A 17,349-nucleotide genomic window follows, 5' to 3' on the forward strand; every position below is an offset into this window, starting at 1 on the left:
TGACCACCAGATTGCCAAGTTTCACTCATGTGCCCGACTGCCAAAATATTACATATATGTATATGTTCTATGCGTAATAATTTTAAAGTTAATACGAGGTACATATATACACGGGAAAATCCATTTTCATATAAAAAGTCTTTTATTCTATCCATGTGCATAGACATCCAATGAAAAATAGATTTGGGAATGGTCAAAATGAATTTTTTTTTATTGAAGTCTGAAAACCGAATTTTTTTAGGACTAGAGTACTTCCTTTGTACAAGAAAGTAAAAAAAAAAAAAAAAAAAAAAAAAAAAAAAAAAAAGTTTGTGAAGTAAAATTCTTGTTCTTTTGAAACATCAAAATATTTTTCTTACTCATTTTGGTGTATTGTAGTCTAAAATTAACTGATATGTAAATAAACAACTACAAATATTTAACAGCAAAACATTTTTAATGTATAACTTTTCTTATAAAAAATCAGCACTTTTAAGCAATTGTTATTTATGTTGATCACAATTCTGAATGATAGAGGAACACATATAGTGTTAACATTCATTTGAATGTCATCTTTCAAGACCCCACTTTTGATGCACACTATGTAAAAAATCAGCTGCTCTTTGAGATATATTAAGTGCAGGATGAACACGAGGAACTGATCCTTCATCGTACAAGAAAAGTCCACTTATCCCCAAATATGTATGAAGCATATCTAGAAAAATAAAATAAAACTGTGCAAATACATTGGAAATCAATTGTTTTCATAGACTTGAATCCATAATAAATATAGAACTCCAACTGTGTGAATCTCTAACTTTTAGGACAATTAACTAAAGCCTTTTTAATCATTAAATAGACTTAGTTAATTTTTCAGTCAGTGATTTATTAAAATAAGAAGCATATATACTGTAGCACAGTATATATTCTTCATGATGCCATTAAATTATTTTAGAGGAATTTGTAAGATATGCATGTAATGAAATTTTTAAAGATAACACAGGAGTTGAAAATTGTGCAGCTTGCAGATAAAGACTGTAGCAACAGTCCTAGATGGTTGAATAATTGTTTATTTTTTATAAAAAATTTGATAAAACCAAGCTAAATTGGCACAAAAAGTGCATCTATTCTTGAATAACTACACTGGTGCTTTTTGTCTTTTATATTTGAAGAAAGAAAGGGAAAAAAAAAAAAAAAAAAAAAAAAAAGCAGAAAAGCAAGAGTACTTCTTAAAGCAACCACAGGATGATGTAACCTGGAAAGTATAGGGTAACCTTCAAAAAATGAAAAACTGCAATCATATAATGCATAACAGTGCCTGCCACTTATTAAACTCACCGGTTAATAAACTCAGTCACTTATTGTGCTCAAGTTTCTAAAAAACAAAACAAATATTCTAATCTACAGAAAAACCACCATTTATTAAACTCTTCCCTGCATATAAAACTTAAGCGGGTTAAAATCTGATTATTCAGATCTGGAATAAACTATTTGTGGCTAATAAAATCTGTTTACAATTCATTCATTTATCTTTCAGTTATGTAGTGCTTCAATAAAACAGGTTTAGCAGAAATTTTGGCCAACGTAGTAAGAACCAAGACCCCCCGGTGTGCTGGGTACACATCCCCAGTTCCTGTCAGACCAGTTTGCAAATCTCTCTCTTTGGATTAGAGCTGAGAGTGATAGAGTACTTTATATTATGATTAACAAAAGCAGTCCTCTAGAGGCATTGGAAAAAAGTTCATTGGTTATAAATGAATGTGTGTTTCTCAGGATTAAAAAAATAGGTGCTGCTTAAATGAATAGTTAAGAAACTGTGATGTCATAATTGTGTATATGTATTAGTTCGTCTTTGGTGTTTGTCAATAAACGTTGTGTGAAATAACGCTCTCTGTTTATTACTTTACATTTGATCTAGTCTGATTTATTAGAGACTTACATATATTTTGTTTATGGTGCCTCCATAGCGGGACTATTACGAACCCAAAAACCGACAGGCTGAATATTCCGAAAATGGAGAGTGTTCTTGAAAATTTGAAAAAGAAACGATCAGTTGTAAGACAATTAACTACAATACTGATAACCAAAACTTCGTCGAAACAAATTTAGCATATAATATTCCACTAAATGAAAAAATTGAAATAATTGAGAATTTGTATGAACAGTTAATTGAGAAAACCAACGAACTGAAAAGTTTAGATTCATAAATCGAAACGAAAGTAACTTCGGAGGAGATTGAAAATGAAGTTACGCTAAGACAAGAATACCAAGATAAAACTGTTATATGGAAAGGAAGAATGCATTGATTTTTGAAAAAGAATTCGGAATCTTCTAGAGCAGTTTATCAGAACGAAATGGCTAATGTTGCACTTCTAGATAAAACGAAAGCAGTGAAATCGCCACGTCTGCAAATCGGAACTTATTACGGAGATTCGTGTAAATGGTTGGACTTTTGGAACCAGTTCGAAAATACAATTCACAATCAAAATGGGTTGAGAAAAACTGAAAAATTTGCATACCTAAAATCCTTACTTAGAGGTAATGCTTTAGCTGCCATTTCTGGTTTCGCTTTAAGTAACCAGAATTATATTCCACAATAGAAATACTGAAAGAATGTTTCAGAAGACAAGATGTTGTCATCACTTCGCATATGAATAAATTATTATCTCTTGAACCAGTGAGAATCATTTCAAATGTTAAAGCACTGCGTAAACTGTACAAAGTCAACATTCGAAGTTTAGAATTGTTAAACGTTACTTATGGAAGTTATGAAAATATTCTCTGTCCTATATTTTTGCAAATTTCCAGAGGAATTAAATTTGGAATTTAATCAAAGTCGAAAAATGGAAGCAGGATTTGAAATAAAGAAACTTACAGAATTCTTAAAAAAGGAAGTTAATTGTCGAGAAGCTGTAAGTTTAATGAACTCTGTGAAAACAAATCAGAACCCACACATTCGTCAAAATGAACAACGCACGAAAGCCTATCCGAATTATAAACTGAAAGTTCCGACTGCTTCAGCTTTATCAACAATTGGATACAAATGTATATTTTGTGATAAAGAGACCATACAAAATATAAATGTACTGAAGTGAACTCTGAAGAGAAATGCAACATTTTGAAACGTACAGGAAGGTGTTTTCTGTGTATAGGATGTAAACATTTAGCGATTAACTAAGAACAAACAGTTTTCCTGCAAAAAATTGTTGTGGTAGACATCATAAAAGTGTGTAAATCCCACATCAGCTACCTCCAGTGTAAAAAATAAGGTAACCGAAACATCAACGGAAATTGTTCAAAATTCTTCTGCCAAAACTGGATCTAATATTACACTTCAAACGGTGTATGCTGTGGCTGAGGGCAGAAATAAGAATTATATTGTGAGGTGTCTTCTTGACGGAAGCCAAATTTCTGCAATTCAAGAAGGTTTATCAAGAAAATTACAATTACCAGTGAAAGGAGAAACTGTTCTAAATCTGCATACTTTTGGTGAAAAGAACGGGAAGCACTGGTGTCGAAAGAAAGTTGAACTTGCTCTCCGAAATATAAATGACCCTGAAAAATACATAAATCTCGAATTCATTGAAATACCCATCATAACAAATGCGGATATAGGAGTACCAGATGTTGAAATAAAATCCAACCTCCAAGCATTTGGCTTCACTTTGACAGACTGCGGCACCGTCAATGGAATGAGTCATATTTCTGTTTTATTCGGCGTGGACATTATGTGGAAAATAGCAAGCGAAGAAATAAAAAGGATAAACAGAAATGCCATAGCAATGAAAAACTTGTTTGGGCTGGTGTATTTAAGGCAAATTTTCTTCATCAGACTTTCAAATCCATGATGCATGTTTAAACGTAATTGTAGAAGAGAAATTTCTAAAAAGCATCGAATCATTTTGGGATATTGAATCTATAGGAATTAAAATATTTCTGACAAAGAACAAAATGAAATGGCCTTACAAATATTTAACAACTCGATTACACAAAAAGGATCAGATAAGGAGGAGGAAGCTTACAAATATATCATGAAGCCAATGATATAATGAAAAAAGCATCAATGACTTTGACCAAATGGAATTCTAATTCGAATACTGTAAAGAACCAGTATAAATTAACTGACAACTTCGTTAGCTTTAAATTGCCTGACTGTGATTCCCCTTTAAAGAGTCTTGGACCTCAATGGGATATTTTCTGTTTTAATGCTCAAGACGTTATTGATTTCATCCTCTCAAATGACCAAATAAAACGTTGTGTTTTGAAAGCCGCAAAAATCTTCGATCCTGTTGTGTTTCTTGCTCCATGTTATTCAAGCAAAAGTTTTGTTTCAGGATTTATGGCTGAAAGGTATTGATTGGGATGAAATTATCCCACCAGAATTGCAAGACTAGTGGAACAAATGGTATAGGCAATTATGTGATCTACCTAATATCCAGATACCTCAATGGTATTTTAGTGATGTTGATGAAACCCCTGAAACAATGGAAAGGTATTGGTTGGGATGAAATTAACCCACCAGAATTGCAAGACTAGTGGAACAAATGGTATAGGCAATTATGTAATCTACCTAATATCCAGATACCTCAATGGTATTTTCGTGATGTTGATGAAATCCCTGAAACAATGGAATTACATTGTTTTTGTGATTCATCTCAAAATGCTTATGGAGCACTTTTGAATTTACGGAGCAAATTCTGTAGCAGGTTTAGTGATAACCAAGAGCAGAGTGGCTTCTCTGAAAAAATTATCTTTACCAAGACTCGAGCTCATGGCAAGCAGTGTTAGGTGCAAGACTTGTAACTACAATCCATGTACATTTTCCTCAAGCTAAGATTCATTTATGAACAGATTCTCTTATTGTGCTTCACTGGATAAAAAACTCACCATCATGATGGACAACATTTGTACAAAAACAAGTGTCAGAAATTCAAGACAAAACATCTCCGAGTATGTGGCATCATTGTCCAGGATTCCAGAATCCTGCCAACAAAATCACATGTGGTGTTAAAGTGAGTGAGCTTGTAGTAGATTGAGTATGGTGGCATGGACCTCCATGGCTTTATCAAGATGAAATAAATTGGCCTAAAGTGAATGAGAATTGTAACATAGTAGATAGTGTTAAAGAAAGAATTGTGACTAAGTTACTAGATGAGTTAAGTTACTAAATGAGCAAAAGGTAGTAGAAACCCTAAATGCTACTTTTAAAGAGTCAATTGGAATGCAGAAAAGTGGCAGTGGAGCTGCACTGGGCACCCTTCCTGATTTGGAATCTGAAGAAAGGGTAGAGTTCCAATCTACTGATACTCCAGTTGGCTATTTTCCTGAAATAGAGGAAAGAACCGGTACCAATGTACCTTCTTCTACAATTGGCACTGACACTCAATCTACATTGAGACAAGTAACTTGGCTTCGTAAACCTGTTCCAAGACCAGACAGCACTCGTACGGATGTGTATTATTTTGAGAGGGGGTCTAATCAAAGACTACGATCACCAAATGATGTAGAAAGGTATTGCACTGAACATAATATTCAGTATGATCCTACCTTGTTTGATTTCAAGGGAAGCAATACTTATAGTGGTGAAATCGACCCAACTGGCACTCCCTCAACGTCATATACCCGAGATAGCTGACTAGAGATTTCAATTCCAAACACTTATAACCAGGCAATGAAATCCACAGAAAAGCTTAAATGGATAGAGGCAATGGAAGAGGAAATGGCCAACATGCGAAAGCATAAGGTATGGCATCTTGTTCCACTTCCTAAAGACAAGACTCCACTAGGTTGCAGGTGGATTTTCAACATTAAATGTGACGAATTTGGAAACATTGTTTGTTTTAAAGCTCGTTTAGTGGCTCAGGGTTATCGGCAAATTAAATACGATACCTATGATGAAACCTACTTGCCTGTAGTCAATTTTTCAGTAATAAGGTTCTTTTTCTCCCTTTTAGTTGCACACCTTGGATGGGCAAATATACAATGCGATGTAAAAAGTGCCTATCTCTACGCTCCTTTATCAGAGGAAATTTATATGTCCCAACCTCAGGGTTTTGTAGAGCGAGATAAAGAAACTTTTGTGTGTCGTTTAGATAGAGCCTTGTATGGTTTGCATCAGAGTGGGCGATTATGGTACTACGAGTTGGATAGAACACTATGTAACCTAGGGTTTATCAAGTTTGAGTGGTGTAATTGTGTATATCGTTTTAAAGATTTTGTCATTCTGTTGGTTTATATTGATGATATAGTTGTGTTTGGAAAAAGTGAAGTTCAGGCCAGAAAAGTTTAGGTAAAACATGAAAGCTTTTGGGTGTGGAATTTGAATATGAGAACAATAGTGTTTTAATTCATCAGCAATTATATATAGAAGACATAGTTGAAAGATTCAAGTCTTTTAAAATACAAATTACTTAAAAAGGTGTGAAATACTCAAAGTCTCAAAGTCCCAGTACATAAGAAGAAACGACTGAAATGATGAATTATCCTTATAGAAATGTTTTGGGATGTCTCTCGTTTCTTTGCAATCGTACTTGTCCGGTTTTAGCTTATGCTGTTAATATATTTTCTCAGTTCCAAAGCAATCCTGGTAAGTTTTACTGGAAAGGATTACTTAAACTTTTAGGGTACGTTTCCAATACCAGACAGCACAAACTTAAACTGGTATGCAAGGAACTGAAGCTCAATATATATTCAGATTCGGATTTTGCTTCAAGCAGGGATGATATGGTGTCTATTGGTGGACAAATAGCTTTGTTGGGAGAATCACCTGTATCTTGGCGTACATTTAAAGAAAGGGGAGTGAGTTTGTCTACTATGGAGGCTGAATTTATCTCCATGACTGAATCAGCAAAAGAATTAGTTTGGTTTAAAAATATTTTGGATGAATGCATTCAGTTTAAGATTGCAAATAACTATGTTTCAAAACCAATATTGTTTGCTGATAACATGGCTGCTATATGTTTTACAAAATCACCCATTGAAAACTCAAGGACAAAACATATAGATGTGAAACTATTTTTCATTCGTGATCTATTGAACAGGGAAATTTTTGATTTAAAATGTGTTCCAAGTAAAGATAATCTGGCTGATCCCATGACAAAACCACTGACTAAGCATAACCTGATAAGATTTTGTGGAACAATTTTCTTATGAAATTTGTTTTTGTGTGTATTTAAACTAAGAGCTTTGTTTATTTGAAAATAATATGTTATAAGTCATATTATGATGGATATTAGGTAAATGTAAAACTGTATAGTGTAGAATGTTGTATGATTGACCAGGGCCCTGGGTAAAAGTATTGAGTGTGCGATCATATACATGTCTTTATATTGTTTTGTAACATGTTGGACTTTCTTGCTATGGTAAAATTTTTGAATAATGGGATAAGATGTTCCCAAAGCAAAATTTTTCTTAAAAATTTCTGAATTCAATGAAATTGTGATATTTATTTATTCTTGTTTTGAATTTTTTAAAGATACTGGCATTCAGTTTTTATTTCAGGTTGGAGATGATGATGTGGGGGGCATTTGTTGGAAAATATAACTTATTGTAAACCTTTTACTGTATCATCTCTTCTCCTTGAAATGTTTATTTAGTTTAATTCTTATTTTTAATGTAATATAGTAGTTACTTCTACTTCTTTTTCTTACTGCCACTGTTTGCATTGAGAACGGACCGTTTGAACCTAATTGAGATGCAAAAATGAAATGTGATGTTACGTCATCTGGAAAGCCGCTTCGTGCCGATAGCTGATTGGTTGCCGTGAGATGATGTCATGCATACTTCTGCTATAAGTATCTCACGTCGTTCTGGCTCAGCCCTTCTAGTTCCTGCTTTCCTGGCACTTGGGTGTGCGGTTTCCAGCCCCTTCAGAAGGATGCGTGCAGTCTGGTGAATAAGTTCCTTGGTTCCTGTATACAAGATGATTGTTCCAGAATAAGTTCCTTGGTTCCAGAGGCTACCATGTGAGTGACTGCTGTGGGCGGCATCCATGTTCTTCATGAAGGTGGCATTTAAAATACGTTAGCAACGATTCCTCGTGTTCAACTAATGTAAACGGAGTGAGGCCAGTTTTAAGTGCTTTCAAGAACTTGATTTAATTTTTCAGGTGTTTTCTTGACCATTGATCATGGACTTATTGAATGTGTAGCCAATTTCATGTGAGGCCGCATAATTACTGTTTAGGACATTTTATTTGTATTGAATGCCAGTGATTTTGGAGACCAGGTAAAAATACTATTTGATGAATGATGGTTATATTATATTTTTCCTAAGACTCTGATATTGTTTAAATTTATTTTCTGTGTTTTTATTCTTTATTATATTGTTAATAAATTGGTTAAGTTTGAAACCTTTTTATTGTCTTCAATGTCTGCACAACATATTATCTCAGGGAGCTTTTATTGCTACTACTGCTAAATGTTTAATTTTATAAACTTTAAACTTTGCTTTAGCATCACGTAAACGCATTACGTGTTACGCAGAAAGTCCGGATTAAAGACTTTTGACTGTATAAAAGAAGTATTTCATTGTGATGACAATGTTTCTCAATCATCAATCAATTACTGAATGGCGAAATCTGTAGTATGGTTCTAGATCCAGAAAAAATCTGATGTGTACACCACGACTTCTTTGTACGGAATATTAAATTATACACATTTTTTCTTGCATTTCATTTAAACTTATTGGATTAAATTAAATCTACTTCGCCGACAGCGCATAAACCACAATAGAGTAAATGCATTCTTTAAAATTCACTCTAGTATTTATTTACCATAGCAACACTCTGGCGCTAGATTCACTTAACAGTATTATATTTCATTCATATTATAACTCATAATGCACAAAATTTATATCATTTAAAGAAAAGAATTATCTAATCGTTGCCACATGTTCTATTCAAATACTATAATAAAGCTAGAACGGTGTATAAAAGAAATTAAGCAAACAAAACAAAAAAGAAACAGTTTTTCACAGATGATATTTCTCATTCAATTAATTCATTTCTCACTTCCAAGAAGGCAAAAATACATAAAAACTCAAAATATCTATATCAAAAATTACAAAGTAAATCTTAAACACTTATTTCCTCGAAAAAATTCCAGCAAGGATTAAGCAAGGATTAAGCATGATTTAATTGGCAATAATAAATGAAGGCATTATCTTTGTTGTTGTGAAGCTACGTTTCTCTAGATTGGCAACAAATCCACTAGTCTGCTGTTTCAAATGTAAACATCAATGGCCGACATAAAAAAAAGAATGTCCGCCATCAAGAAAAGGATTAGGCTTAACGGCACTTAAACAACTTTAAAATTGTTGATAATTCTAAAAATATTGCATAGAGATTTACTAAAGGCATAAAAACCTGAACTGGAAGATAAAAACAATATAATTCAATCAGTTTTAAAGAAAAAAATGTACAATTTACAAACATATAAGAGTAAAGAAACTGAGATTACTGAGCCAGGTAACAGAGTGGATATATATATAAATATATTTACATATGTTTGGTGCGGCCGATTGCAACCAAAATACGAGGTGCACATTTACATGTTATAGCAGTCCTATATGCAAAATTTCAACGTTCTGAGGCTACTCGCTTTTTAGTTTTGCAAGATATGTACGCACAGACGCCACGAAAAATTCTCTTCAGAATTAATTTTAAAGCAGTTTTATAACTTTTCTGGAGGAAACGAGTCTTTTATTCTGTTCTTACGTACAGATATCACGCAAAAACATCGTTAATTTGCATTTGATAGCGGTCAAAATGGATATTTTCGTTGAAATATACTGCCTGAAACTTTTCGCGATTACAATACTTCCTTTTTACTTCATACAAGGAAGTAAAAACTGCCATCAATAGTTAAGAAAGTGACAGAGAAGTTACTGAAAATGAGAAAATTTCAATTGACAAGTTAGTTGAATTCTCGAAATAGCAGTTACAGGACTTCGACAATGTAACTAAATAGCCTGATTATGTCTGTCTACAGAATTAAAGAGAAAGTATAAGTACAAAAAAAAAAAAAGAAGCAACTTGCATTGAAAGAAATGTTTAATAAGGTAAACAAATAAATGTTAAGCTTTTTTTTTTTTTTTTTTTTTTTGGAAATTTTGATATTCTTTAGATCATTAATACTTCATTATTTCATAAATCATGATTTATTATCTTATTTAAGGCTGAAAGAAAAATATAAATTGCTAAAAAATTATGATACATTTGGTAAATGCAGCCAAAGAACTTTTAAAATGAAGATTTCTCAAACAGCATTAGGCAATTCACTTAAACAAAGAAATAAAATTTATAAAGAATTTGTAAAAAATGCAGATGTCTCAAGGAAGTGCAAAAGAGATGGAAAATCAGCAGACGTTGAAACCACTCTTCTAGAATGGTTTCAAGTTATGAGACTAAAAAATGTTGTAAAATATTGTTAAATTTCTAAAGCTCTTTTGACTGCAAAAGCTATAGAATTCACTAAAACGCTAGCAGAAAATTTTGTGCCAAGTGATAGATGGCTCACAAGATGGAAGAAGAAAAATAACATGGTTTGACGAAAAATACATGATGAGACGCAAAGGGCAGATCACCATTTGACTAAGAATATAAGCCACACATCTAAAAGAATCCGGGCCTCTAAAAGAATACAAGGCACACAAAATTTATATCACAGATGAAACAGGCCTGTTTTACAGAGCATTACCAAAACACACGTTAATTTTTAAACGTGAAATAGCAGCTGGTTTTAAGAAATTTAAAAAATGAGTTTCTGTGTTTTTAAGGTGCAATATGGATACAATAATTAAGACGGCAGTGGTTTTTGGAAAGACTAGAAAACCTCAGTGTTTAAAAGCAATAAAGAATTTACCATCAGCTTATCATAGTAACAAAAACCAATGGATGACAAACAGTATTTTTACAGATTTCCTTTTGAAATGGGACAGAGAAGTGAAAAACGAATGTGCTGAATACTCCCTTGATAGTGTTCCAAAAAACATTAAATTAGCATTCTTAAAAATATGACTTCTGTCATTAGGGTATTAGACCAAGGCATTATAAAAGATTTCAAATGCAATTGCCAAAAAAGTGCCATTCAAAAAAAAAAAAAATATATATATATATATATATATATAAACAAAATAAACAAAATTGAATCTTGTGAAAATGTAAGCACTTTGAAGGAGATAACTAAGTTCGTACTTTTCAATAGGCTATGCATATTGAAAAGTACGAACACGGAAAGCAGTCTCCCAAAACACAGAAAATGTTTTAGAAAGAAAATGCAGTTTTTATTTAGAAGTCAGAGGAATTGCAAACTATTTCTAATATTTCAGACATAAGTGAGAGAAATTACAAAAATTCATTTTTAGAATACATTGAAATAATGGCAATATTGAGAAATCATATTAAAATACTGACTACGATATAAAGTGTTAAAAGAACAGCAGAAACTAAAACAGACAGTGAAATTGTTAAATTTTAGCATTAATTTTTAATTCATAATTTAGTTATTAATTATTAGATTAATTTTTGGTTACTATCTTACAAGATAAGTTTAAAGTTGATACCATAATTTGCAATATTAAAATTACCATTTATTAAACTCAACCGCATAGTAAACTCAAATATGCTTAGAATGGAAGTGATTTTAATAAGCGACAGGTAATGTCTGTGTGTGATTATGGCAAAGCCTCGAGAGCTATATGCCTAAGGGAAGGGATGCCTTTGTGGAGGACTTTCTAAGGGAAACTGGCTCACATACATGTTACAAATGGGGAAAACCACGAAAACGCCCATGCAGCCAGCCTGTTCGCGGGATTCGAACCTCGGACCGAACTACCAGTGTTCAGCGACTTTACCGCTCAGCCGCTGGTGGGCCCGACAGGTAATGTATATACACTTTGTTGCAAAAAAATATATGCACCTGGAAAGAATTGAGCCATAATTACAAAAATTGGCAGTAGTATAGTGTTTGAGTAGATAAACAAATGATCAAAAACTGGGGTGAAAAAGCCTCTTATTTACAAGTAGCAATAACAAGAATGTGAAAAATCAGTGGGTGGTAAAGCCTATTGATTGACAACAATACAAGCCAATACTTGATTGGGCACAAAGCCTATTGATTGGCAGTTATACAAGCCAATACTCGATTGGGCATGAAGTCTATTAAGTTGCCAATATCATACTTCACAATTGCGCCACAAATGGAGCAACTGGTCAGTAAGTTGGGATGTATTTGCACAAGGCTTAATTTGTATGCCCAACATATTGCAAACATGTTCAATAGGTGACAGGTCTACAGAATTAGCCAGCCAGTTGAGAACATTGTTCAGAAAGTCACGCTGTATGTGGGCGACCCTTGTCCTTTTGGAAAGCAGAATCTGGATAACCTGCTATTATAAGCAGTAGGATCAGTTGTAAAATGTCATCATTGTACCTGGGAGCAGTCACAGTACCTAAAGCACAACTAATAGTGAACAGTTGTTCCAGCTGATCGCACACCAGACTATCACAGTGTTTTGGCTGTGTGCTACTCAGTAACAAATGGTACATTGAATCGCTCACCTCTGATACATATGCAGCGGCAATCAGCATTGAGCAAAGCGTGATTCATCACTGAAGACCACATTTCTCAAATCGGACACTGTCCAACTTGAGTGAGAATGGTACCAAGAAAGATGACACTGCTTACAGTGGAGTATATACAATTATTTTTAATACATTATTTAACTCTCAATTAAGATCGTTTGTCCTTTAAATTCTCTACATACATACAATATTTACATCCAAAGGTATAAGAATGAATAATTTATCATCCTATGGAATGTGTCTGTTCTTCATTGAGTTCTTCAAATGCAAATGCTTAATATAAAAACAGTATTGAGCTTATGAAGACCTACTACAAAAAACAATGCTTTAATTTAATTAAATAGTATAAGTTATGTTCAGTTATATCATTAAAATAAATTAACTAACCACCAAATTAAAAAGAAGTTTAGATCAAACTTAGTTTGATTCAATTTACATTACGGAACAAAAAGTTAAATATAATACCTGGTACATAATCTACCCATTTTGCTATTCCACCAGTAACATCATCTTGTGTTGACAGAACAAACTTTAAGACTTCAGGATAGTTTACAAAATGGTAGCAGTTCAACAACTAAGAGGAAAAAGATAAAACAGCAGTTTAATTACAGTCTGAATAAAAATTTGTAATATACAAAATTTTTGTATTTTTGACAAAATTTGTAATGTACAGAATTTTTGTACCCTTAACAGGATTAAAGGAACAACTGCAAAAGTGAAAATTAAATCTGTGATTGATGAAATAGAAAAGGTGTTTCTTGACTTCTGAATCATCTTCCATATAAACCATTTTTTTTTTTTTTTTCCAGAATTGAAAATGATGCTATTTAAAAATTTATCAAAATTTCAATGGTATCCCTTTAATTTAACATATAACACTGAACTGAATTTAACCTGGGACATCTGAAATAATTTGTGCTGAAAGTCGTTTTTTTAAAAGATGCTCTCATTTAATGTTTTGGGAGTTACCAACTGGAAGTAACTACCACACATTTCACAAAAATTCAGTCTTTAAAGGTCACTTTCACTTGACTACATGCTTTGTAAAAGAGATTAAGTAAATATACATATATTTTTATTTTTGTCATTCACACCACCTAGGTTAAACTATTAATTATTACTCAACACCATACAGATGAATTTATTAAGATATTCACACAGACCAAAGCTATTTTCAGTGCTGTCAGACTAGAATTTATACAGGACAATCTTGCATTCATAGAGGACAATCTTGACAGTTTTTTGAGTTATATTTTATATATACTTTTTTTTTATGTTTCTACTTATCACAATCCTTTCTTGATATATACCTATTTATTTTCATTGCCTCACTCTAATTTTACTTAAGAAAAAGTACTGTATTTCTCTCTTGGAATTTTATTTTCTTATTGACAGATATTTTACCTCAAGTTTTATTTATGAATACAATTTGTAACTTTGTGTTATGAGACAATATGTATGAGATCTATGAGTTTTATTTGCTACCTATAAAACTCATAGATCTCATAACATATAGAATTACTTCAATTATCTGCTTTTACTATTTTACAATATTGTTCACATGTACAACATAATAACAATATTAAAAATAAGGTAAAATTTACTTTTAATGTCGCTCCAACCCAAAAGGAATAACAAGAATCATCGGGCTTATTTGGTCGTCCATGAAAGCCATGTTCTTGACGAAAAACTAACCATCGTTTTAAATGTTTTAGTTCTTCTCCAGTAAATGTGTTTTCTAATCTTCCCATCATCCACAAAGTTGCTATTGCACAGAAAGTAGAGCCACCTGGTAGTAAACAACAATTTATACAATTCAATGTATAGAGAACTTAAATACAAACAGGAGAAACAAATTTTTAATGTAGCAAAATGTGTTCTAAGGCTGCACATAAATAATTATTTGGTACTTTTCTGATTATTCATCTACCCCTCCGAAAAATCAGCAAACTTGCTGAGACTAAATTTTTTTTGTCCAAGTTAATACACGAAAGGCAAGAGAAATTTTGAAAACTGCAACGCACTATGAATTCCATAAAACAGCAACGAAACAATAAAAATAAAAAGCAAAAAACATCATACTGAAACATTTACCTTTCTGAAGGAACTTTTATGTAATTTTTTTTACTGTTTTTCTTTCCATGTACATAGCAACTTGTTTTCACTTAAAAAACATCAGAGAATCATAAACACATAAATACTGTTCTTTCCATATACATAGGCTGTTTTGTAATAAGATTAATTTTACTGCCACGAAACCACTCATTGAAATATTAATATCTGTGGCATAAAAAAGTTTTTTGTCTGTATTAACAAAAGCTACCGATAGATGGTGTGTACAAGCTCATGTTCCTGAGTATCACGTGATTGAACTGAAGTGTGTTTGCGGGCGCCTAAGGGATGCGGCCAGTTGTCAAAATGGAAGTGTCGATGGAACAACGTTATGCGATTAAATATTGTGTTTGTCTGCAAAAATCAGCATCAGAGATCTTTGACATGATATGTGAAGTTTTTAATGATGAAGCATTAGCAAGGGCAAGTGTTTTTCGCTGGCACAAAGCTTTTAAGGAAGGCAGACAAAATGCGGAAGATATTGAATGCGAGGGACGACTTTCAACGTCCGTCACAGAGACAATGATTAACACAGCTGTGGTTATCATCAAGGAGTACGACAAAATTACAGTACGTCAGCTGCATGCTCTCTTGAATATTTTTGTAGGAAGTATTCATTCAATTGTGGCAGAACATTTGCAACTGAAACGCTGTTTTTGCATGATGGATTCCGAAATTGTTGACACCTGAGCAAATGCAGCATAGAGTGGATGTGTGCACAGAATGGAAAGAAAGACTGGAACAAGAAGGTGACAATTTCTTAAAACACATCATCACAGCAGATGAAGCTTGGTTGTATCATTATGACTTAAACATGAAAAAACAAAGTAGTGAATGGAAACATCCGTCTTCGCCTACTTTTAAGAAAGCATAAACTGTGAAATCGGCTGGTAAAGTTATGAACATATTTTTTTTTTATTATGAAGGAATTGTGCATCAACATGCTGTCAAACCCAGTAATACCGTAAACAGCTCATACTACACGAATATCCTACGAACAATGGTATAGCATGTTCAAAGGAAACGTCCATTGCTCCAAAATGGCTTCCTATTGCATTATGACAATGCTCGACCACATACTGCTCTTTGTATACAAGATGTTTTGCAGCAGAACAACGTAGAGATTTTACCGCACACTCCATACAGTCCTGATCTCGCTCCATGCGATTTCTGGCTGTTTCCTTAATTTAAAGAAACCATTACGAGGCAAACATTTTGCAAGCAACAAAGAATGTGTCAAGGCTGTGGAGGCAGTTTTGAAAAAGCTCTCAAAAAATAGACCTTTATATATTTTTATAAGTGGACAGAACATTGGGATAAATGCATTGTGTGCCGCAGTAGTTATTTTGAAAAAGACCACGTAAATGATGATGATGAAAGGTATTCTATATTTTTTATAACTTTAGTGAACAGCCCTCGTATAGAGGAACCAGTTTTCTCTTGAAAAAACATTACAGAATTGTACAAATTTGGAATTAGTGCACAAATTTTGATTTAGAAAATCTGATTATTCACTGAGTACAACTTCACAAAATATGAATTTTTGCATTCTTTACTGTTGGGCAAGATTCATACATCTGAAGAAACGTGACTTTTTTAATTTTTCTGTTAGCTGGTAAATTTTACTGTCTCATTACAATCATTACAATTCTTTTAAAGAAAGAAAGGGAGAAAACAAACTTCTCTGTTATGAAACCACGAGCTGATACGCAGAGGACGCTGACTAATAGCGCTCGAGCAATGTAGATGTTTTTGAAATAAATAAACAGTTGAGAACTAAGTAATGGAAAAAAAAAAAAAAAAGAGCTGTAAAAAAAAATTTTGGCGATGTATATGTTTTGTAAATAGACTGTAATAAAATTTGTTCTATTAGCTTCACATAATTGGATTTGTGATGATCTACCCGACAGTCAGACTGAACGCAAGTACAAAGTAAATTCGATTTATTAATTTTATATTTTTTCATAATGTAACAAAATGGCGTCTGGGACAGGATGCCGGGTAGCTTTAATTCAAAAGTTATTACAGTGAAATGAAGACTTTTGAGTTTTTATTTTAAAGAGTATTACTGTTAAAATTTTAATGATTGATTCTATAATGAATATTTGTTGAACTTTGAATTATTTATTAAGAATTTGATTTAAGGACAATAATAACACTACTTTTGATTTCAATTATGGAAGAACTTAAACGATTTAGAGGTTGTTTAAAAATAAATTTTACTAAGACTGTGAATAATTTAGATGAACTTTTAAAAGTCGATAAATTAGATTTAGATAAGATTACAGTTCTTTTCGCTCAACTTGATGATAAATGGCAAAAGATAAATACTTTGGATAAACAGGTATTAGAGTTATTGAATAGTAAAGATACCAAATGTTCTAATGAAGAATTTGAAAAAGAAATCAAAACCACTGAACCATACAATGATAAATTTATGTATTTTAAAATGAAAGTAACTAGACTTGAACAGAACTATAGCGAAAGGGAAAATATTTTACCTAAAGATAAAAATGAAGCTGTTAAAAGGAAATTTAAACTTCCTAAAATTGAATTAAGAAAGTTTAATGGTGAGGCAAAAGAATAGTTGGGATTTTGTGGCCAGTTTAGAAAAATTCATGAAGATCAGGAAATTGACCCTGAAAATAAATATCAGTATTTACTACAATGTACAG

General features: G+C 32.5%; 1 protein-coding gene across 1 annotated transcript in view; it reads right to left on the bottom strand.

Annotated features, from left to right (window-relative positions):
- Nucleotides 1–417: 417 nt before the first annotated feature.
- betaggt-I (geranylgeranyl transferase type-1 subunit beta) overlaps nucleotides 418–17,349 on the bottom strand; it is a 62,175-nt gene continuing 45,243 nt past the window's right edge. The window contains exons 7-9 of the mRNA XM_085820987.1: nucleotides 14,167–14,351; nucleotides 13,028–13,136; nucleotides 418–694 (exon numbers count right to left, since the gene is read on the bottom strand). Of these exons, the coding sequence (XP_085677113.1) occupies nucleotides 549–694; nucleotides 13,028–13,136; nucleotides 14,167–14,351 (440 nt within the window). The 3' untranslated portion in view covers nucleotides 418–548. The remainder of the gene's footprint in view (nucleotides 695–13,027; nucleotides 13,137–14,166; nucleotides 14,352–17,349) is intronic.

The sequence above is a fragment of the Stegodyphus dumicola genome, chromosome 7, assembly GCF_044657685.1.
Source record: "Stegodyphus dumicola isolate Sdum_Otavi_A_Nest chromosome 7, ASM4465768v1".
Lineage (NCBI taxonomy): Eukaryota > Metazoa > Arthropoda > Arachnida > Araneae > Eresidae > Stegodyphus > Stegodyphus dumicola.